This window comes from Oryx dammah, unplaced genomic scaffold, assembly GCF_014754425.2.
Source record: "Oryx dammah isolate SB20612 unplaced genomic scaffold, SCBI_Odam_1.1 HiC_scaffold_24, whole genome shotgun sequence".
Lineage (NCBI taxonomy): Eukaryota > Metazoa > Chordata > Mammalia > Artiodactyla > Bovidae > Oryx > Oryx dammah.
The window spans coordinates 65,772,652-65,798,082 of NW_024070208.1; the positions used below are offsets into that span (position 1 = coordinate 65,772,652).

General features: G+C 36.8%; 1 protein-coding gene across 1 annotated transcript in view; it reads left to right on the top strand.

Moving 5' to 3' along the window:
• The window catches only part of GPC5 (glypican 5), a 1,587,765-nt gene that overhangs the window by 288,628 nt on the left and 1,273,706 nt on the right, over positions 1-25,431 (top strand). The window contains exon 3 of the mRNA XM_040267332.1: positions 8,378-9,072. Coding sequence (XP_040123266.1) covers positions 8,378-9,072 — 695 coding nt within the window. The remainder of the gene's footprint in view (positions 1-8,377; positions 9,073-25,431) is intronic.

Here is a 25,431-nt window from a genome sequence, read left to right on the forward strand (position 1 = left end):
ATTAAATTACTCCTATTAGTGTAGGAATATCCAGTAAATTCTCCTTCTGCAAAAACACATAAAACCCTTTGACCTCGAATATCCCTTGGGCATTTGCCTGGGTTCTCTACTTCCACTAAAGCAAACATTTGCAAGAAAGTTGTCCATACTGGCTTCAATTCCTGTTCTCTTCTGTGCTCACATTCTGCTGAGGCAGCTTTTGGCAATGTCAGTAAGAGCCTCTCTCTTGTCAGCTTCCAAGCTCAATTGTGATTCCCATCTCAGTTGATCTCTTAATAGCATTGAGATGATGGAATATTTTTTTCTTCTTGAATCACTTTCTTCCCGTGGTTTCTTGCAGACTCCACTTTCCTCATTTTCCCTTTCCTTCACTGCTTTCTCATTCTCATGCTTCCTGCTGGCTGCTCTCCTTTTCCTCAATCTTTGCACTCTTCCTTATCTTTTCTCTTCAGGTTATTTTATCCAGCACTATGACTTCTTCTTCTCAGATCTATATCACCAACCTCAAGTTTCCCCATCATTTGAATTTTTAATTGTCATGATACTAGTCTTAACATGTCCAAAATAGAAAATTTAATTTCTGACTCATACCTCAAACATGATGTAGCCATAGTCTTACTTATCTGAGTTAATGGCACCAGTGCACATCCAGGTGCTAAGGTACAGTCTTCAGAATTTTCCTTCATTTCCTCTGCATCCTACACTTGCCATATGACAGTAAGTCCTTTTGGCTATTCCTCAGTACATATGGGGCTTCCCAGGTGGCGCTGGTAGTAAAGAACCTGCCTGCCAATGCAGGAGACATGAGGCACAGGTTGAATCCCTGGCTCAGGAAGATCCCCTGGAAGAAAGCATGGCAACCCACTCCAGTATTCTTTCCTGGAGAATCCCTTCGATAAGGAAGCCTGGCGGGCTATAGTCCATAGGGTTGCAAAGAGTTGGACACAACTGAAGCGATTTAGCTCACATGCAGTACATATGGTCAATGCTATCACTTCTTGCAACTTGCCCCACGACCGCTATAGTACAACCCCCAGTGCTTGTCACTCATATTATTTTTATACTTGGGTTACTGAAGTCCATTCCCTGGACTTCCTGCTTTCAATCATGCCCCTGCTCCAACAGTTGATTCTTCTTTAATGTACAAACCAGATCCTTTAATATGCAAACCACATCATATCCCTCCATGTTTAAAATTATTCTGTAGCTTCTTATTATACATTATTAAACCCCAAACCCCTTTCCACGGTTCTGTGAGCCTGCCATGATTCTGACCTTTTGCCTGCTTCTCTGACCTTTCTTTCCACTCACTCACTGGTCTCCGGTAACACTGACGTGCCTCTGTTTTTTACAAAGTCAGTAAGCTTCTTCACAGCTCAGAACCTTGCAGTCCAGTTTCTCGGAATCTGCAAACCACGCCCCCTTTCCTCATGACTGGTTCTGTTTCATTACAGAGGTCCCTGTTCAGACATTACCGCCTCAGAGAAGGTTTTCCTGCTCACCTTATATAAAATGGTCAGTCACTAAAAAGTCAATTTTTCCAAACCAGTTTGCCAACATCATTTTTTTTTAATTTGCCAAATGATGAAACATTATATATAGTTTGAAGAGTTTAGAGATATTTGGTAGATTCAGAAAGCTTGCCATTGGTAATAGATCAATCAGATGATTTACTTATGGTTAATTCTTTTATTGAACTGGTTATGGACAAATTGACCTAAAGCCATCCAAGATACCACCACATCACCTCCTGTCCTTTACCATTTTTTTCTTATAGTACTTAACTTCACACACAAGTCATATTTATTTATTCGCATTAATAATGTTCTCCTACCTTTTAGATTCTAAGCCACATGAGGACAAAAATTTGTATGGTTTTTAGCTGTAGCTTTGAGATATACAGAAGTTGCTCAAAAATGCTGATTGAATGGATGAATCAAGTACTATGTGGCAAAATAAACTAGATGTGAGTGTATCGAAGGCAGAATAGACAATATACCAGAATAAGCTGAAAATACAGAACATCTCATTTTTTGAGATGTCAAAAAGAAAATGAGAGTAAGGATTATGAGAGAGTGACCATAAAGGGTTTTGTTTATTGAAGTAAAGGAGATCAGTGTGTTAGATTATAAAACTAACCAAAAAGCAAAAGAGGGAGAGGAAACACCAAAAAGACCATCAACTTCTTGTTCTGTGTAAAAGTTGAAGGTCATATATATTAGAGAATGAGATACTGTTCCTTATGATTGTTTTGTGTTTCTAGATTGTGTTTCTGGGCTTAAAGATTCTTAGAAGGCTTAGACTTGATTGAAAATCTTCAACCCACAATAATTCATGAAACAATCTGCTGTGCATTGTTTGGCACTGATTTTATTGGTTACACAAATGCTTAATTGAGTTTAAATTCTTGCTAATACCATAAATTAACGTTTAGAAAATAAATGATTACAAGATGATATTAGAAATAAATATGAAGCACCATGATATACCAAATTGATGGGGAGGAAAATGAGGAAGGAGAAAAGTTGAGAAAGGATTTTTCTATACAGTGCTTATCCTAAGAGACTAGATTACTTACCAACGTGTTAATTCTTGGTGATACAATTTAATATAGCACTCACTATTTATTTGTATAGATGACTAATGTTTAAAATATGTCATTAAATTAATATTCTGGAAAACATTTATTATATATTTTATTATAGTTTATTATTATATGAAAAAATTAAAGAAATTTTCGAATATCATAGGGATGAATTCAGTATAAACACAGACTAGAGAAATAGGTAATTGCTTCTTTTATTATATCTTCAGAGTAGTTTTTGTGACCTTCTTATAATTGAATGAATTATTACATGTGACTATTTTAAAATCATTGGAAGGCCTTTTTGCAAAGAAAGAGCAGGAAGAACTACAATTCATTGTAATATGTCTGTGATAAAAACTGGTCAAGAAATTGCTCTTTAAATGATCTAGCTATCTATTCATCTATCTATAATGCAGTACAGAGGGATACATAGTTCTCTGGCATAAACTAGCTCTTAATATAGCAGAATAGTAATGAATTATCTGTTAAACAGTAACAAAATCTGTGACTTGAGAATTGTAATGCACAAATACGTAAATTAACTCTAAAAATTTCTCTTCAACCCAGATATACATTGTAAGATCATCTGATTATCCTTGGTTGATATGACTTAATATTTCTTCATCTTTTTCATTGCTATATTTGAGGATGTCTGTGGCCTTAAATTATAAAAGTCTCTTCAAATTTTGTATCTTAAAATGTTCATATATAGAAAATGATAAAAATATGAAATATGAAAAGGGTCATAAAATGTCTGTTCATGTCATGGTGGGGAGGTTATTATAGCAGTTATTTCATGATCATTAGTTTTGAAATCAACTTAATATTTAAAGCAGTAAAAAGCCTCATAAATATTGTTTCTCACATTGCAAAAAACCTACCTGAGTGTACATCTTCACTCATTTTGCAATTTGTCAAATTCAATTTCAAATCATTTGACTTTTCTTTCTCTACCAGCTTTATTTAAATTTAAATCGTTGATATAAATGTCAGTCTTTCTTTGTACCTATAATAAAATGTCTCTAAAGGGAATGTGTGCTGGAAAAAGTTAATATAAAGTTTCTAGTTATAGGTGTTTTTTTATTAAGTTTTCACAATGTTATCATTGAAAACTGAAGTAGATAAAGAAAATCTTCATGCATTCCAAATTCAGTTTCTACTTAAGGAGATAATACATAAATTAATTTTCTCATAAAGCTGGGAGAAATTGTTTTTTATTCAATTATTAGATTTCAGTTTTCAATTCAATCAACCATTCTTAGGCGTTAAAAGGAAAGTTGAAAATTTGCTGTCTTGGTAGACTTAATCTCGTGTCATTGAAAAGAACAGCTTATTGAAATTCTCAATGGAAAAACATCAAGAAGATAATTTTTTCTAGGCTATTTCTTAAACTCTTTAAAGAAATGTTACAAATGTTTATTCTAAATATGTTACAGTTTTTGTCACATCAATAAAAAGCTATTACTTATATAGCTTGAGTAAGGAATATGTTTTATTTATTAAAATTTTATAGTCAAAACAATATATAGTTTCTTTTTAATAATTAAGTAGATTTGATTAATTATTCAGTACCCATCCTACCTTTGGATTTATAAATGTTGATTTAAATGTTGATTATTCTTTTACAGAGATGCAAAATACTTTGTTCATTTGACAATTCTTTTGACAAGTTTAAATTCTTGTTAAAATCATAATGTTAATTCCATATAATGTAAGGACACAACTTCATAGTAAACAGTAGAACAAAGTGATAGTTCTTGCAAATTCAGAGTTAATACAAACAAATAATTTTAGTAAATTTGACTTTGACTTTATGAACTTTTCAGAAAAATCACTAACAAAATCATCCAAATTATTGACTTCTAGATTGTTCAGTTTCTGATATGTGTTTATAAATTAAAATTTATGAATTTATTAGGTCCAAAGATTCACAAAAGTATATTTATCTCTAGGCATTAAAGAAGAAATGTATACAGAGCAACAGTTCTCATCATTGATTGGATTTAAGAACATTTCAAAGAACACATTCAAAAGTGCATGCCTAGTATATGTTTAGGGAATTCAGTTAACTGGACTATGTCAATATTAGATTCAACACAGGTTGAAAGAAAAATCCTTATATTGTGATGAGTTAATTGCATAGTGAAAAATATTGTAAAATAAGTATTTTTAAAAGCCATTTTGTGTTCAGTATTTAATCAGAATGTTGATATTTCAGAGTGTGCAATCTCTTATTCAAAGGGGCAGTAAAATTAATATATAGTTAAGAAAACTAAATTTTAATGTATATAGTAGTAAGGGAAAATTTTAAGTGTTGCTGTAAAATGATTTTAAACTTTTTCCCAGATTTTAATCATTTTGTTTAAATAATAAAGCTAAATCAGAGGAAAACCAGTCTGAAATAAAGATTGTAGACTTTTTAATAGAAATTTATTTTTTAATTACTAACTCAAACAGTAGTCAACTTAGTTAACTGCCAATAGTGCAGTCCTAAAAAGAAACAACAATATTTAAAACTAATATCTTCATTTTTACTTTGAATGAATGCTCCTAAAAATATTCCCAATATTGTTTTTATAAAATAAATTAACTTGCTAAACCTACTAATTATGCAGCCAAAAAGATTAATTCCATATATACCTGAATCATTGTAGGTTATAACTTAATGGGACTGGAATTTATAAGGTTTTATTTTTTACTTAAATTTTTTAATGAAAAATTGTGTGTTTGTTCATCATTCAGAGTTAGCAGAAATCAGATGTAACACTTGTATTGCTTAGGCTAGCATTCTGCATTCACCATACAGGGCATATGGCAGGTATCAAACACAAATACATACCTCCAGAGCACATGCCTTAGAAAACTTGGTGGAATGCATGTAAAGGTGACTATGATGTATGGGTTTCTTTACATCTATCCTTATTTTATCTTTTAAAAAAGCTTAAATTATTTGCAAGCATTGCTATTTAACCATTTTTGGTAAATAAAATCATTTGGAGCCTCACAATTCATAGTCATAAATTGCTGAGAAAAATGATCCCGTATCATTGAAAAAATATAATCTTAGCAGTTTTATTTTAGTTCCAACCACAAAGGTTTAATTTCCCTTTCACATTCACTCCTGTAGATCTTTAGAAACAGTGTAGTGGCAGAGATTGCGGCTCTGGGGTCAGACTGCTGTGGTGGAATGGCTTGCAGAGAGGACATGTCGTAGATAACCTGTAATTGCAGTTTCAAAACCAGGTCAAGCCAGAAGACTAACCCAGGCTGATTGTCACAGAGACTCCCGAATTTCAGTGCCGAGACCCCATGATTTGTAGTTTTCGTGTACAACCCAGCTGATCAGGGCAGTTGGAAAACCTCATGTTTAATACAATCTCAACTGGCAGAGTAGCTAACCTCAACTGAACCCTTCCCTGGTGGCTCAGACAATAAAGAATCTGCCTGCAATGAGGTAGCCGCCAGACACGTGGGTTTGATCGTGGACTGGGAAGATCCCTGGGAGAAGGTCACGGCAACCCACTCTAGTATGCTTGCTTGGAGAATTCCAGGGACACAGGAGCCTGCCCGGCTACAGTCCATAGGGTCACGAAAAGTCAGGCACGACTAAAGCGACTTAGCACACAGGCACAGTGTGTAGTTTATACATAGTTTATACTGTAGTGGGTGCTGGAGAGGCGTGGGTAAGCACAGGAGTCCTGCCTAGTTATAGGTACTGTTTAATCACTTCTATGTCAACTGCCATAAAAATAGAGGCTTATCAAAGTGCATTAAACATCAAATTAAAAAAATTCTTATTTGAAGTGTCTGTGCTGTAATAGAGTTGCAACTTCTTTGAAAGTGTTGCTTGCCTTAGGTTGTAGTGTAGAGGCACGGTCTCAGTTTCAGAGGCTGTAACAGAATACCATAGACTGGGTGGTTTATCAGCAGAAATTTAGCAGGGTACCGGCAGTTTCCATGTCTGGTGAAAGCTCACTTCCTGGTTCACAAATGGACATTTTCTGGCTGTGTCCTCATTTGGTAGAAGGAGCAAGGGGACACTTGGGGGTCTCTTGTATAGGGTCACTGATCCCAGCCACTAGGGGTCTGCTCCCCAGCCCGAATCACTCTCCCAAAGCCTCTATTGCCAAATATCATTCCACTGGAAATTAACTTTCAACATAAGAAGTTTTGGGGGAGGACACTCATTTAGTCCATAGCCTGCACTTTGATATATCACACTCAAGCTGGGGACTCAATACGAATCTATCTCAGAATTAGAATCAGAATACATAGTATATTGTGTCTTATATGTAATCTCTGTGAAAAAAAATTTTTTTTTGCTGGTTTTTAGGATATTATGGTATATTAATGACAAAGTTTCACTTCATTAATAGCTCTCCCAGTAACTCTGTTTTTTTTTTTTAAATCATTTCACTTTATTCTACTGTTATTTCATCTCTTTTTGTAATATATCAATGGTTTGATGTGGTCTTTACAACCTAATTTAAAATTACTGTAAGATTTTGTGGTTATGGGAGATAATTTTATTGATATATTTTATAGCTAATTATATATTGACACAGTCTAGTATCATATTTAGGCTAATTTTGAAAGTAATTGCTAGGATATCCAAGGTGATTGGCTGTTGCCTAAAGCTATCATTTTTGAAATACAGCTTTTACTTGCTAATTACTACTGCTGCTGCTGCTGCTGCTATTTAGTCACTAAGCTGTGTCTGACTTTTTGTGACCCCATGGACTATAGCTCATCAGGCTCCATGGAATTTCTGAGGCAAGAATACTGGACTGGGTTCTCCAGGGGATCTTCCTAAACCAGGGGTTGAACCCACGTCTCATGCATTGGCAGGTGGATTCTTCACCTCTGAGCCACCGTGGGAGCCCTGCTGATTACCACAGCCTCCTTTAATTTGTGGATGAATTATTCTCCATTCTTTCTGTGGAAAAATTGACCTGGAAGCATTTGTTAAAGAAATAAGATAATAAAATATCCCACAGTAAAGTCTTTGAAGATAAGATGATAAAAACAAAAGATCACAAGACAGTTCAGGAAGTGGTCACACACTTATTTCCATCAATTTTGAAACTGATGGACTTTCTCACTTCTTAACAAGATTTGACAATTTTAAGGATGGTTTAGCCATGAAATGCTTTATTTTCTTTTAATCTGAACCTTCTAGGAGGCATGATGATGTTCAGGTTTCCATTTGGAAATTTAACCTCTGTTTACAGTAACTAGTTTATGAGGGACAGGGGAGCCTGGTGGGCTGTTGTCTCTGGGGTTGCACAGAGTCGGACACGACTGAAGCTACTTAGCAGTAGCAGCAGCAGCTTTCATTCTGAAAAAAAAAAAAAAAGAAAAGAAAAAGAGAGAAACCATAAAAAGTATAGTAGATGTTGAATCAAATTTTAATGTCATTTTCTTTAGTAAAGATTGAACTCATGAATATAGATTGTTTTCTTAGTGACACTCTTTTTTGTCATTTGTGGGTTATAAACAATTATGAATAAAATTAATAAATCACTATTACCCATAACTTCTTTTTGATTTCTGTACTTTTTGTGTTTGATCCTAGGAAATACCTATCTATAGAATGTGTGTGTTGTGCAGGATGCCCACCTTCCAGCAGTCATTTTCCTGGGAAAGCACAATTGGGTTTAGTAGGCTGATCATTTAGATCCTTGGGTTAGGTTTGCTGCATTGAGCTCATTTATTGTGTGGAGCAGATGGATGACCAGTTTTAATATGAATGCTAAGCCTTTTCATCCTTTACTTCTGCTTTTGTTACAGAAACCCTTGAAACTCTCATCAGACAAGCAGAAAATTACACCAGCATACTTTTCTGCAACACCTACAGGAACATGGCCCTAGAGGCCGCCACTTCCACCCAGGAGCTCTTCACCGATGTAGGGCTCTATTTATTTGGTGCGGATGTTAATCCTGAAGAATTTGTAAACAGATTCTTTGACAGTCTTTTCCCTCTGGTCTACAATCATCTCATTAACCCTGGTGTGACTGACAGTTCCCTGGTATACTCAGAATGCATCCGGATGGCCCGCCGGGACATTAGCCCATTTGGTAATATTCCCAAAAGAGTGCTGGGACAGATGGGGCGGTCGCTGCTGCCCAGTCGCACATTTCTGCAGGCGCTGAACCTGGGCATTGAAGTCATCAATACCACAGACCATCTGCACTTCTCCAAAGAGTGTGGCAGAGCCCTGCTGAGGATGCAGTACTGTCCACACTGCCAAGGCCTGGCTCTCACTAAGCCTTGCATGGGGTATTGCCTCAACGTCGTGAGAGGCTGCTTGGCACATGTAGCAGAGCTTAACTCACACTGGCATGTGTACATCCGGTCACTGGAAGAGCTGTCAGATGCCATGCATGGGACCTATGATATTGAACACGTGCTTCTGAACTTCCACTTGCTCGTTAATGATGCTGTGATGCAGGCTCACCTTGATGGACAGAAGTTATCAGAACAGGTAAGCCTCCACTCAAAATTTCCTGCTTTCTTAGAGTGCAACAATTAGCTATATACATAAAGTGAGTTGATTATAAGCACATCATTATATACTTTATTATTTTTTTTTACTTTATTTTACTTTACAATACTGTATTGGTTTTGCCATACATCAACATGAATCCGCCACGGGTGTACATGAGTTCCCAATCCTGAACCCCACCTCCCACCTCCCTCCCCATACCATCTCTCTTGGTCATCCCTGTGCACCAGCCCAAAGCATCCTGTATCCTGCATCGAACCTAGACTGGCGATTCATTTCTTACATGATATTATACATGTTTCAATGCCAGATGGCTAACAAACACATGAAAAGATGCTCAACATCACTCATTATCAGAGAAATGCAAATCAAGACCACGATGAGGTACCATTTCACACCAGTCAGAATGGCTGCGATCCAAAAGTCTACAAGCAATAAATGCTGGAGAGGGTGTGGAGAAAAAGGAACCCTCTTACACTGTTGGTGGGAATGCAAACTAGTACAGCCACTATGGAGAACAGTGTGGAGATTCCTTAAAAAACTGGAAATAGAACTGCCTTATGACCCAGCAATCTCACTGCTTGGCATACACACCGAGGAAACCAGAATTGAAAGAGACACGTGTACCCCAATGTTCATCGCAGCATTATATACTTTAAATTATGACAGCTTAATAATACTCTATGAAATAGTAGGAGAATGCATGGGTTGTCATATTGTCATATTCAATTCTAAATATATTTTACCTGACACATCAAAATTTTGGTTAGCTAAAATACCAGTTTCTCCTCTAAGTAGTGGCCTTCTTTCTTATCGGGTTAGTTCAGTGAGGTAAAGAGGGCTTGGTTTTAAAATCAGGACCAGCATAAATTTGATTCTGCACTCTTCCATTAATTCTCAAGACCCTTAGCTTCTTTGAGCCCCAGTTTTCTTATTGACAAGAAGAAAATAGTAACAAATAACTTTTGGAGTATTCTTTTTGGGGAAGATAGGCAATCATTTAGGCATACTAGCTAGTATACTGCCTGGTACTCCAAAAATGGATATTGTTGGTATTTCAAAAGTATTCAGCTTTCAAATAGAAAACACCAATTATGTAGTCATTAAATGAAGACTTGTTATCAAAAGTGTTTCTTTGGAGACTTTCCAGAACCTGGGACAGTGATGCTGTGATGATTTTTTAAACCATGATGTATATGGCATCATGGTGTTTTATTCAAAGAAGGCTTTAATAAGCAAAATAATCAAATCAAAGGACATAAGATTTCCTATTTCTCTCACATTCTGTAGAAATATTCTCAGGCACCTTTAGTAATAGTTCTCATATCCCATACAGTGAAGTAGAACATGCTGCTGCTCTTTATCCTAAATATTTTGTCCTGAAATAAAATTATGCTCCTTCGCAATAACAGAATACATCTTCCCACTCTGGCCCTTATTTACTGAATTGATAAACACTCTCATTATTGACTTTGTAAGTCTGTTGCTTTCATTAATTTCCAGTAGAAATTGGATATGAGAACCTTAATGTCCAGGCATATGCACCCCACTTCCTTCCTAACTTTCAAGGTCCTCCTGGCACCGTATGAGCCGATATGGTACCTTCATGCAAATTAGAAATGGTACCCTCTTTAGGTGGATGGGACTTGAAGGTAGAGTGTGAGCTGGAATTCAGCTCTCACTCCCAATCCACTCACCTGGGTATCCTTACACAGCCAATAAGGTTCCCAACCATATACAGTTGTCCTGGTTGTTTTGCAATCTCTCATCCCTTTAGGAAGATCATACCTGTACCAGAACTTTTGCAAGAGATATAATAAGCCAACTCAAAAGACTTCTAAGATTTCATGTACTTCATAGTTAATGAGGAATAAGCATTTAGGTCTAGGAAACAAAATATCAATATTATGATATTGCATATCTTTAGAAGGAAAACAAGTACAGGAAATCTGAACTGAAGCCCAGATTTGAATTATTAATTTGGGACAAGCCATCTAACCTCTTGGGGCCAGAGTTTTCTTATATATAGATAGATAGGTAGATAGATACACAGATTTTTAAGATTCTTTTTATTTTGTCTTTTGGAGCCTTGGAGTGGCTTTTTGTATCCTTAAAATCTACCACATAGAAAATTATTGTATATTATTGTATATCTAATTTTTTTTCAATTTCAAAGGCTAAACTAACATAAGTTTGTAGTTAGATAGACATGTTTTCAAAATTCCCTGGTGGCTCAGATGGTAAAGAATCTGCCTGTAATTCAGAAGACCTGGGTTTGATCCCTGGGTCGGAAGATCCCTGAAGAAGGGAATGGCTACCCACTCCAGTATTATTGCCTGGAGAATTCCATGGACAGAGGAACCTGGTGTGCTATAGAACATGGGATCATGAAGAGTCAAACACAGCCTGTTTTCAAATCCTGAGTTTGCTACTCATTATTCATGTGGCCTGAACAAGTTGCTAAAACCCTCTGAGTCTGTTTCATCCTGCGTAAAGGAAATGATGATTTAAGCGCAATATGATATGGCTCTGACATTGGCAGCTACTTGGTCCCTGAGAAATTTGCTTTTCTCTTTTCGAATTCTGGGGCCAGCCCTGATCAAACCTTGGTGAAGCAGGTTACTTTATTTTCTTAAAGGATTAAAATCATCATCAAACTTGTGTTCTATAAATATATTTTAAGCAACACTTTTGTTATATGAAACTCCTTGGTGGATTTTCAAAGAGCATTCCTTTCTTTTAAACAATCAATTCTATTTTCATATAATAAATGGTCCTATAACTATCTTGAAAACATAAGTTATTACTAATGAATTGTAGATTCTTTTTCAAATAAAACAATTGAGATTCTTTAACTTATGGTGACAGAAGGAGAAACTGACATTAAATTCCTTAAAAATTGACTCATTAATATTTATTTCTGCCAACTTCAAAGTGATTTATAAGCTGTTTATCAAGTTTTGATAACCAGTTCACACTTCAGTGAATTTAATAAATTCAAAATAAATTACTGGTGAGCCAGAAAATAATGACTTTCTCACATTCCCAGAGCAATCTCTGAGATCTAGTACTTTCAAATCTTGTCTTCAGTAAATACTTGTATCCATCCACTTTAAGAAATCCATAGAGGTACCTGATGCATCTTACTTCTGTTGGATGAATTTCAACTAGAAAAAAATTATTGGTTTCCTGAGGAAATCATAAATATCTTCTATTTATAAAACCATTAAAGAAGCAAAATCTAACTTAGAATGTTTTAATTTTGTAATTGTCTGGGGATTAAGACAAAAATCTAATAAAGTATTAACAGAGAACCATTGAAGTATGAAGATTAAAAACACAAGTCCTAATCTCTGAGTACATTTCCCATCTATTCTACCATTTACTAGCTCTGAGTTTGGGAACTTGATTGTTTAATCTTTCTTGAGTTTCCTCTGGTAAAAAGTAAAGTTGCTCAGTCATGTCCGACTCTTTGAGACCCCATGGACTGTAGCCTACCAGGTTCCTCCGTCCATGGGATTTTCCAGACAAGAATACTGGAGTGGGTTGCCATTGCCTTCTCCAGGAGATCTTCCCGACCCAGGGATTGAAGCCGGATCTCCTGCATTGTAGGCAGACGCTTTACTGTCTGAGCCACCAGGGAAGCTCTCTTTGGTAAAAGGGAACAATAACTGTACCTACATCACAGGGTTCTTTTGAGATTAAAATGAGTTTAGGTTTTCTATGAGATAACTGTTTAAAGCCTACTAATTATTATTATCTTATATTCTTTATAAATATATTATTGATTTCTCTGATGTTTTAAATACTTTTAAAATGAACACCTCTTTCTTAAACTGTGATATAGAAATCAAAAAATGTTTTAAATGGGCATTTAATATAAGCAAATAATTGTAAAGATTTTCCTGAAGGAAAAGAAAAACCTAAAAGTTTTAAAAAGCATTATTTTGAAATCTACAATGAGTTTTAATATTGATGATTTTAATTGCTAATTCTTTGATAAAAATAATTTCATTATGAGGAAATGGCTGAATGATTTTTTTGGTAGGAACTGATTAAATGATTGCATGATACTTGATAGGAAATCATGTATTCATTCTGTAAATAAAAACAGTATTTTAAAAGTATACTTGCTATTGATTAAATTTAGAACATTATTTATTTCTATAATTGAATGCTTTAATTTATTAAAGAAACAAGAATGCAGGATCTGGGTTAATTTCAATGTTTTAATATTTTCTAAATGAAATAAATGTTACCAAGAAGCTCAACTGAATATTGATTCTATACCATTGTAGAAATAAAAAGGTTTTTATCAGCTTTATTGAAATACAATTGACAAAATAAAATTCTTCTTTAAATATTTGAAAGAATTCAGTAGTGAAACCATCTAGTTCTGAGCTTTGGTAAGAGTTTTTTTTTCTTTTTAATTATTGATTAAATCTCCTTATTCATTATTGGTGCTGTTCAAGTTTTCTGTTTTTTCATGTCTTGGTCTTGGTAGGATCTTAATTTTAGGAATTTATCCGTTTCTTTCAGGTTATCCAATTTGTTGGCCTATAATTTTTCATAATAATCTCATGGTCCTTTGCTTTTCTATGGTGTCAGTTGTAATATCTCCTCTTTCATTTATAATTTCATTTACTTTAGTCTTCTCTCATTTTTTCCTTATTCTAGCTAAAGATCAGTCATTTTTCTTCTCTTTCAAAAATTAGCTCTTAATTTTGTTGATATTTTCTTGTTTTTTTTTTTCTGGTCTCTATTTCATTTATTTCTGTCTGATCTTTGTTATTCCCTTCTTTCTGGTAATATTGGGCTTAGTTTGTGCTTTATCTGGTTCCTTGAGGTGTAAAGTTAGGTTGTTTATTTTAGTTCTTTTCCCTTAACGTTGGTGTTTATCACTATAAACTTTCCTGCTTTTGCTGCATCTCATAAATTTCAGTAAGCTGTGTCCCCACAGCTGGCGGTTGAGGGTGCCCCTCTAAGAAAGTCTGGCACTGTGTTGAGTGTGGAGTTTATAGCAAGTATGTGTCTCAGCCTGTGCTACCTGTTTCCACATGGGTATTTTTTTCATTTGCTTGATGTGTAATAATTACTCAGCTTCTTTCTAAAATAGCTGTGTGTAGTCGCACATATCTGTGTTTCTCGGGGAAGAGGGACCTTCCTAGGGAAACTATGTCACCATCATGGGAACTGCTACCACCAAAAGCGTGTGTTTCTAAGCCTGCACTGGGTTCCAAAGCAGATGACCCCACCCTCATGGCAGAAAGTGAAGAGGAACTAAAAAGCCTCTTGATGAAAGTGAAACAGGAGAGTGAAAAAGTTGGCTTAAAGCTCAACATTCAGAAAACGAAGATCATGGCATCTGGTCCCATCACTTCATGGCAAATAGATGGGGAAACAGTGGAAACAGTGTCAGACTTTATTTTTGGGGGCTCCAAAATCACTGCAGATGGTGATTGCAGCCACGAAATTAAAAGATGCTTACTCCTTGGAAGGAAAGTTATGACCAACCTAGATAGCATATTGAAAAGCAGAGACATTATTTTGCCGACTAAGATCTGTCTAGTCAAGGCTATGGTTTTTCCAGTAGTCATATATGGATGTGAGAGTTGGACTGTGAAGAAAGCTGAGCTCCAAAGAGTTGATACTTTTGAACTGTGGTGTTGGAGAAGCCTCTTGAGAGTCCCTTGGACTGCAAGGAGATCCAACCAGTCCATTCTAAAGATCAGTCCTGTGTGTTCATTGGAAGGATTGATGCTAAAGCTGAAACTCCAATACTTTGGCTACCTCATGCGAAGAGTTGACTCATTAGAAAAGACTCTGATGCTGGGAGGGATTGAAGGCAGGAGGAGAAGGGGATGACAGAGGATGAGATGGCTGGATGGCATCACTGACTCGATGGACATGAGTCTGAGTGAACTCCGGGAGTTGGTGATGGACAGGGTGGCCTGGCGTGCTACAGTTCATGGGGTCACAAAGAGTCGGACATGACTGACCAACTGAACTGAACTGGGTTCCAAAGCATAATTTTTAACAATAAAAGTTCCACTCTGTATTTTTAAATAGAAAACCAATTTTCCACGTCTCTTACCTTTGCACCATTAGTACAGTTTCAGCTGGTTGCATCCAAATTACTTCAGGATGGCTACGTACTTCAGTTTTAAAACCTATCAAAATTGCATTTAAGTGTCTGCATTGTACACACTAATGCACTCTAATTAAACTATGTTGTTGAGAAAAGGGATATCTGATCACTACTTCTCTACACAACTATATTTATCTGAATCCGTAAAATGAAAGCCTAATAAGTTGATGTGTATTTTTAGGTATCTCATTGATATCTTTATATATAAATTGAAAAGAAAATTAAAATAATAGCCTGGATTATTTATAGTAAAACACTAAATTTTGTTCTGTTTTTTCAATAATGTGGTATATATTTTCCTAAAAATCATGTATATTCAATTGTACATAATAGAGACTATGGGACAAACTAAGGCAACACATTAGTCTCTCAAGGCTGTGTCCCTGAAACCACTCCTAGTGTGGGAATGGTGGGTGACCCATATATTTCAAGGATGTGGTAGATGGATGAGGAACCTCTGATTGCCTGGGTCTTGCTCTTGAGTGAACCAGCAGTCACATCCTCTCAGTGATCTCCTCCAACAATCTACACAAAGCCAAGAAGGCATTATTTCTGAAGCAAAGTTAATTTTGTTTAGGAGCTTTCATTCATGTATATTTTTGCATTTGGCTGTGTGCATGCATGTTAAGTCAGTTCAGTCATGTCCAGCTCTCGGCGATGCATGGACTATAGCACACACACCAAGTTCCTCTCTCCATGGGATTCTCCAGGCAAGAATACTGGAATGGATTGCCATTTCCCCTTCCAGTGGATCTTCCTGACCCGGGGATTGAACCTACAGCTCCTACCATGCAGGTTAATTCTTTACCACTTGAGCCACCAGGGAAACCCTCATATTTGGCTACCAGAGAAAGAAGGGCTGTGACCGTAGGTTAAAAATAAGCTACCTGTGGATAAAATTTATGAGCAGCTAGACAAGACTTCATTGAAAATAGCAGCATAATGTCATTTGATATACCCTGATGATGTTTTCAACAAGATATCAAGTTCACCTTTTCCTAATTTTTGTTTAACTAATGGGGTGACCTAATGTTGAACTTATAATTACTATTTCTCAAATTATTGTTCAAATTATTGTAATTGCTCAGATGAGTTGTTTCTTTTGAGAAATAAGACTGGAGCTTGACAAGAGAAAAGGCAATAACATAAGAATTAAATTAGAAGCAATTGAAAGGGGAAGATATAAGTTTTTAGGGTAAAAGGCAGCTCAGACAGAATCTAATGATAGTGGGCTAACTGGAAATAGGAAAATCTATAAGTTAACAGAAAAGGAAAGGAGAAAAGGAAGATTCATTAGACCATGAGAAGGTCATTTGGTCCAACTCATCATTCTATTAATAAATAGAGATCTCTGAAAGGTTTTTGCACACTTAATTCTGGATGCTAAATAGTTACAGGGAGCTTGCTATTACAGGATTGGTAGCAGAAAAGCATATAGCAATAATTAGTGGGTTTTCTTTTCAATACTAAGCCCATTTAGTTCTTTTCAAATTGGACAAGGTAGAATTTTCTGACTAGAGGCAAGTCAAAGTGTTAGTTGCTCAGTTGTGACTCTTTGGACCCCATGGATCAGAGCCCACCCGTCTCCTCAGCCCATGGAATTCTCCAGGCAAGAATATTGGAGTGGATTGCTGTTTCCTTCTCTAGAGGCAAGTTCTATTGTCCATTGATTGCCTACTCAAATTTTATGATATACTGAGATAGTTCTATAATATTTTAACCTCTGCTGGTAAGAATTTTCTTTACGTGTCTGATCTGATTAGATCTGAATCTTTCTTTTGAAGACTTGCCCCTACACTTATGAATCATGGGAGGAGGGGTGGTCACTTTGGCCTTTTGATAACCTCTCTTGAAATGATTGGCAGTAATTAGGGCCAATCAAGACTCAGGTACCTTATATACAGTAAGCCTACATTTCTTTTAGGAACACATTAGATAACACACTTGCATAGTTTAAGGATAGCTATTTCATAAGACTTTGAGAATGTTTCATGATTAACTTGTGATTTTTACCTTTCTGAAAAAGACTATGGTATGAATTACTCAAGATTAAGTACTGGTAACCATGGTTCTTTATTTCTACTTAATTTCTTGAGAAAGAAAAAAATTATTAAATGTCTTATGAAGGCTTAAAGTCCTTTAAAGGGAAATCTGGACAAAGATCTCCAGGAAGAGTTGTCCATCAGGTTTGTGGACAGCTCTAGTTGTTGGACAGTTCACCCTTATGGTGAATGACTGTCTGCATCTTAAGTTGCCATGCCTGGTATTGTGGAATGGAATATGTTGAAGATAGGGACTAGTCTTGGCCATCTTAGCTGTCAGCTATGTGAAGGCTTTTATTCTGACTCCTCGCCTTCTTTCTAGGCTTTTGACTCCCTTTTTTATTCAGTATTTATTTACATGCTTTCTTGTTAAGATCATGATTTTAACTATCCAGCTCTGTCTTTCTCTCCTGGAGGACTTAGTGAGCCAGGATCGAGTTGGCCAGACTGGAGGGAGCCTGGGGTTGACAACTGGTAGATGTCTGGCATGGTCCTTTCCATTCCTCACCATCAAAGCCAGATGCTTCTCCTTCCTCAGGGATCTGTTGTCTGGAGGGTTCCTGGTTGTAGTCTCAGGCCCCTATCAAACATGCTTTTTTACGAAATTGGGAATGGAAGGATAATTTTCAGAATTAAAGGTTCTGAAGAAATTTAAAGATTTCTTGCTCAGTTTTTGCATCATGTATACATCTGCTTTGTTACGTTATTTTCTCTGAGCTAACAGAACTCTTTTTCCTGTAATATAAGCTTTTGACTTCTTGGAAGAAAAAGGTTTTAATAATACCCAGCTATTCTTTTTGATTTTTCTGAAATAATTTTTGCTTGAATTTTATAAGTATATAGCAGTTCATATGTAGCACTGATGTTTTCAGCTGGTTTGGACACTTCTAGTCTACCTTAAATGGAATAAATTCTCTTTAAATTGAATACTGCATGAAATTTTTTTTTTCCCTTGATGAAGTTCAACAAGGATGTGTTATTTCTGTTGGAGTTTTTGCTGTTCCCTTTCTACCTGAGTGTTTTCTTAATACAGCAAAGCCTTCTTGGTTGGAGATTTGCAATGAATTGATTTTTAGTGCAGATAATTTTTAAGTACATTGATAACTTTAGGTTCTGCAGGTAATTTTGTGTACATCTGCTGCCTGGTTTTGAGAGTGTGGAATAATATTAAATCAGTCTCATAAATCAGCAGTCTTTTGGCTTTATGAATTAAGAAGTCTCCAGTCTCCATGCCTTTGGAATATGCTGTTCGAGGTTTCCACAGTTCATGTTGTCTTTCCATGAGAACAGCAGCCCAATCACTCACCTCTAGCAAGTGTAGACTTAGAGGCTTGATCAGACTGTCTTTATTATTAAGAACTCACTCCAAAGGCGAAGTTTTATGAGTCTTTTTTTTTTCTTTGCTTCTAAATTATATTTACCCATTCTTCCCTTCCATTTTTGAGTCTTATGAAAACAGCTTTATGCGTCTCTGAAGATTGGACTTTACCTCCAGAGTTTCTGTTGCTGCTATCTGAAGCTGTTCTCCATTCTTCTGATGGATTTTGAAGGCTGTTTTGGTTGTAGTCTTGTTACATTTACTTTGATGCATTTCCTAAAAAAAATTTAGTCTTGCTTATGTCAGCCATCAGCTGAACTTGTAAACATTTAGATTTTTCTCCTTCCTGTGCTTTCTGTAAGTATCTGGTTTAAGCCCAAGTAAAGAAATGTAGCATCTCAGCTCTTTATCCATGGCCTTCCCCTTTCCCATATCTTACAGTAAGTTCTCAAGTTTGGCTTCCAGTCTGGTTTATTTAAAGTATCCAGAGTCTTTTCAAAGTAGCAAAACTTCTCAGTAATTTTATATTTCCCCCCTGGAAGGGCAAGTCTTTGTATCTCCATGCACAGAAATGCAAAGTTTTAAGCACACAACCTCCATTCTGACTATAAAAGTCATCATTTCTCTCAGCCTCTCTTGGGGATCTGGGTCTATACTAAGCTCCCTTGGCAGCATTCCCACTCCTGGGCATGGAGTCTCCAGGATCAGCAGCACGCAGAGCATCATCAGTGGAACCCCCATGGCACCCAAGACCGCTGATGACTCATCTCAGCTGGCTTAGTTCCTATGGCCAGAAGAGACCATACAGTGCTGCACTGAGAATTCTTCCCAGAGAACCTCGCTGGTGCCTAGAAAGCAGAATATTTCACATCAGAAGTGGTGGAAGTGACGAGAAAAACGGTGCCTCTCAAGATGTGGCCCCCATGTCTGAACCCACAATGTCAGTGGTCACATCCCGTGATACTAGGGTAGGCTCCATAGGTCAGAGGGGACAGCCAGCAGCTCTGGCCATGCCAAGGGTTTTCCTGGCTGCCCCAAGAACTAAGCAGGGCAATGTCTTCCTCTGTCTGCAGTTATTCCTGTTTGGGAAGCTCCCCAGTGAAGGGTTGTAGGTCCCCAGTAGTGGCCGCTGATCCTCTTCTTCTTTAATAAACTTCTCATTTTGTGACTTTGGAGACCTAACCCAATCTGCGATGGTCAGAGAAGGTTCTGACTCTCAGTGTCCCCTTGGTCTGTGACTGGCTGGCCTTGAGTGTGTGTGGGGCAAATGTGTGGGCAGCCTTATGATGGGTCTTGGGTAGGGTTTCAACTCACTTCTCTGTTTTGACATTTGACAACTAAGGAAGAAATCATAGGAATTTTCAAAATCTTTACATATCAAGAACGTGAAGTATATCTGTGATCTTTTGCCCCCTTCTGCTTTTCTTCTCTCTTTGAGCCCACAGGACCTGTGTGGACCCCAGGGCTGGTGGCTGACAACACTTCAGCAACAGGGACAGGCAGACTCTCCCAGCTCTTAAAACTGAAGCTTGCTCTCTCCTTATTCCATTTCAGCCGTCTCTGTGTTCATTTTGAGCCTAGAATAAGTAGATGGAGCATTCTTGGCGGCAAAATCACTCAAGGGAAATATAGTGATAAAAATAGCCAGGGATAGGGCATGGTAGGGTACAAGAGGGTCAGTGTTAGGCTACATACTAAACTCATCAATGATCTTGAGTTGTATTTGTCTACATAATATGAGTAGTCTTATTTGAAGGCGATCCCACTTCATCCCATCAACCAATAGTAGATGTGTGATGCTGGATATCACAGTTGGGAAAAGGTCACATTTCAAGGTAACCTCCAGGTTTTAATCTAGGGTTAGAAAGCCTTTATCCTTGAATTGGATAAAGAAGCATTCAGAAAACAATCTACCATACTGTCAAATGATAGGCAGTTATAACTTCCTTCAATAAAGTAGTAAGTATGGAGAAAAATTATCCAAAAAAGATAAGGCAACTATTACTCAGTGGTGTTTCTATGATTTAATAGGGCCACTACTGACTCATCGCTGTACTGTGTGATTAGTTGCTCAGCCGTGTCCATCTCTTTGCAACCCCATGGACTGTAGCCAGCAATTCTCCTCTGTCCATGGGGATTCTCCAGGCAAGCATACTGGAGTGGGTTGCCATGCCCTCCTCCAGAGAATCTTCCCAACTCAGAGATCCAACCCAGGTCTTCTGAATTGCAGGTAGATTCTTTACTGTCTGAGCCAACAGGGAAGCCTGAGTTGTCTCTAGGTATATGTAATTTTTCCTTTTTTATTTAGTCTTTTGCTTAATGTAAGGATCATACTATGCTCTGTAATGTTAGATGTTATTTAACGTAAGATTGACATATTGCAAATAATTTTTCTCCTATTAAATCACAAGTGTTTTTTCTGATTGAGAAGACAAACTGGAAAGTTATTGTTTTAGTTACCTGAAAAATATTAATCACCTTCCACAATTAATCTTAGAGTTCCTTCTTTCACTGACTATAACACTGGTAGATACTTTCAAACAGCTTTACTGTGCTCTTATTCCCTCATTAAGGAATTAAACAAATATTTCACAACTGCTCATCATATATTAGTTTTAGAGTCACCTGTTTTTATCTTCTTAAAAATTATACTTGGGTATAACACATTGAGGAAAAGTGTTCTAGGTAAGTTATCATAATGGATGAGATTTTTTGAAAGTGACAAAGTCAAATTCATTTAAACCTTCCTAAGGTGGGGTAATTATTAAATCACACAACTCTAAGTTGAAATATATAAATTACTGAAGATCTAACTTGATTTAGATCCTTATAAATGTTATCAGCATGCTTCTCTACTTCTCAGTGAAGCTTTGGTCTGTCTTGGTTTTTTCTTCAGGCAGACTGTCCTCAAGAGGTAACAAAATAGGCTATGCAATCTCTAGGCTTATCCTTGTATAGTTTAGCAAGAAAAAAATAGAACTTATTTCCCATGGATGTAAACCTCTTAAACACTTGCTTATTGCTCTGCTTTGGAGCCTGTTCATCTCCCTCATCTGTCTGCTGATACTCTGGCTGGAAATCTTTGGATCATTTCCCCAGCCTGGAGCCATGTATGGGGTCAGCTGATTTAAACAGATCAGTAGCGAATTAGAGCAGGTGTTCCCCAAGAATAAATAGAAAACAAAAAGAAAAATCAAACAAGAAATGAAGTATACAATATAATAATAAAGGATGCACTTCATACTGAATATCTTTAAGGATGGTGCCAAATAGCATCAGCATACATGTAACCATGAAGTAAGATACAAATATAATAGAAATATACATTCAAATTAAAGGTTAGCATAATAGAAACAGACAACTAAAAAAATGTTAGAACTGTTATATAATTCCAGAGCAAAATGGAATTAGTAGAAGCATTTGTTTTAAAATCAGGAATAAGACATCCCTGTCATATATTGTACTCTCCAAGTTAATGTTTACATGGAGTTACTAGTTAATATAATTAAACAACATATCAATAAAAAATAACCTAATAAAAGTGGGCAAAGGATTTATAGACTCATTCTCCAAAGAAGGTATACAAATGACTAATAAACATATGAAAACATGTCCTACATCACTAGTTCCTAAAGACATGCAAATCACAATCGCAAGGAAGCAGTGACACTTCACAGTCCCTAGGATGGCTTTAATGTAAGTGATGGACAATAACAAGTGTTGTTGAGACTGTGGAGAAATTTGGACACTCACACGTTGCTAAAAGGATTATAAAATTCTGCAGCCACTTTGGTAAACAGTTTGGCAGTTCCTCATAACACGAAACATAGAGTTACCATGGTGGTGGTTGACTCTGGTGATCCCGTGGACTGTAACCCGCCAAGTTCCTCTGTCCATGGGATTTCCAGGCAAGAATACTGGAGTAGGTGGCTCTTTCCTTCTTCAGGGATCTTCCTGACCTATGGATAGAACTGAGGTCTCCTTGCATTGCAGGTGGTCTCCTGCACTGACAGGCAGATTCTTTACCCACTAAGCCACCATATAACCTGACGATTTCATGCTGAGGAATATACCCAAAAGAATTGAATACATATGTTTGAAAAACTTAAATGCATGGATATTCGTGGCAGCTTTATTCATAAGAGTCAAAAAGTGGAAATGACCTAAATGCTTATCAACTGATGAATGGAGAAATAACATGTTTTATGGATATACAATGGATTGTTATTTGGCAATAAAAAAGAATACTGATACCTGTTACATGACTTATGCTACAATGATTAGACCTTGAAAATATGCTATATGAAAGAAATTATTACATAAGACCACATATTATGCTACCCTAGTTATATGAAATATTTAGAATAGCAAAATCACTGAGATAGACAATAGATTAGTGACTATCAGGGGTTGGAGAGGGGATGAAAGAACAGGGAATTACTGCCGATGTGTATAGGATTTTTTGCAGGGGAGAGATAAAAATATTGTAAACTTAAATAGAAGTGATAGTTGCACATCTCTGTTACAGTAAAATTCACTGAGTTGCACATTTCAAAAGTATATTTTATGGTACATGAATTATATAACAATAAAGCTGTTATAAAAAGTTATCATGTATACTTTTGAAAATTGACTCCTACAAATTGAGAACTAGTATATTCCAGTAAATAATTTCCATTTATATGTTTGTTCTTTTTATTGGCCTGTGCTTCTTGAGACTGTGGGAACTCAGAGGAGCAATGTGCCTTTTCATTTGTCATCCAAATGACACACTAAAAATATTTCTAGACATTTTAGAATTAATGCCTCAAGGTCATTCAGAGAAAATGAAAATGTCTGCCCTACAGTGAAGATGTTTGCCAAAAACAAAAAACTTTAGACCTTGAAAAACAGTTTTTATCGTTTAAGAAAATTTGGGGTTGGATAAAAATGGACAAAAATAACAGATAATCTCACTCATTTATCTAAACATGCAACAAATATATGTTGAGTGGACAAAAATAACAGATAATCTCACTCATTTATCTAAACATGCAACAAATATATGTTGAGTGCTTTCAATGTACCAGACACAGCTGGACCCTGAGTTTATGCCAACTGCGCCTGCAGCTGCCTTGTTAGAGCTTACAATGAACTAACTACTTTTTCCATAACCATGTTAGAATCTCAACCCTATCCTCTAGACAAAAGTCAGGATACTGTTTCCAAATGTAAACTATATTATACGTAAAATCTTTTGGTGGCTTCCTTTTAACCTTAGACTAGAATCTAAAAGCATTTATATTTACCTTTAATGCTTTGCATATCTGGCCTTTACCATCACTTTACCCTCATCTAGAACCACTTTTAACCCTTCTTCGCTCTAGCCATGCTGGAGTTCTCTTTGATTTCTTTAGCATGCAGTCCTCTCCCTTGTCTCTTGTCGGTTACATTTTTCTGGACGTAGGCTATTTCCCAGCCATGCTCCCCAACACGTTTATCTGACTGACGCTGGGGCTGCTGCTCATTTGTGTCTCATCCTAGATCCTGCCCACTCTGGGAAGTGCTCTCTGGCCTCTGTAGAAAAGGTTAGGTGACTCTGTATCATGTTTTAGTCACACCATTAAATTTTCCTTTACAGCTTTTTGCATGCATGCATGCAGTTATTTAATTATTCACATATTTTACACTGGGCTTCCCTCATAGCTCAGTTGGTAAGGAATCTGCCTGCAATGCAGGAGACCCTGGTTCAACTCCTGGGTTCGGAAGATCTGCTGGAGAAGGCATAGGCTACCTACTCCAGTATTCTTAGGCTTCCCTGGTGGCTCAGCTGGTAAAGAATCTACCTGCAATGCGGGAAACTGGGGATCGATCCCTGGGTTGGGAAGATCCCCTGGAGAAGGGAAAGGCTACCCACTCCAGTGTTCTGGCCTGGAGATTTCCATGGACTGTGTAGCTTTTTGCATACATGCAGTTATTTAATTATTCACATATTTTACATTGAGTTGTATGTGCCCAGAGGGCAGAGACTAGCTGTTGTGTTTTATCTTTAGAGTCCAAGTGTTGATGGACACATGAGTTCCTTGATGAACACCTGTTGTTCAGTGGTAAATCTGGCCTTTCTGCTGTATTGCCTGGACTGTTGGAATTGTCTCCCAGTTGACCTGTCTGCTCCACTTTGACTTTCTTTCTGTCTGTATGAAAAAATCCAGACTCTTCAGCATGGTGTACAAGGTTCCCTGGGTCTTGATACCACCCTTCTTCCTTCATCGATCTTATCCTTTGTCCCCTGACCTGCCCTCCTTGCATCCATGTTCCTGATTAAAGTATATCACCCTTTCCCCTAAACCTGCATCAACTGGATTACTCTTTCACTCTGACCACTTCACCAGCAAAACTGGAAGCTCCTCCAAGTATATCACCCTTTCCCCTCAACCCCATGTGGACCAGATTATTCTTCTACTCTGACCACTTCACAGAGAATTCACTGGGTCTTTTTCATCTCTCTATCCTCAGTGCCTATTAAAGTGTCTGGAAGTTTTCGGTAACCTGAAATGACCTCCAGACTCCACAGCACAAACTTCTTGACTAATGCACTGAATTAGATTTAATTTTAAGCATTTATAATTTTTCAGTGAATCCTAAATTACCAACATTTCGTATCTCCCATGAGAGCACAGCAAGACAATTGTGATAATCTATGATTCTTTAATGAATGCACAAAACACTTCCATTAAACTTTTATGTGGATAAATACTCTGGCATTATTAACATTATATCTGCGTTTATCTTAAGCCCAGTCAAAAACCTCATTTATCAAATTACAAGAAATAAAGGCAAAGCAAAAATAA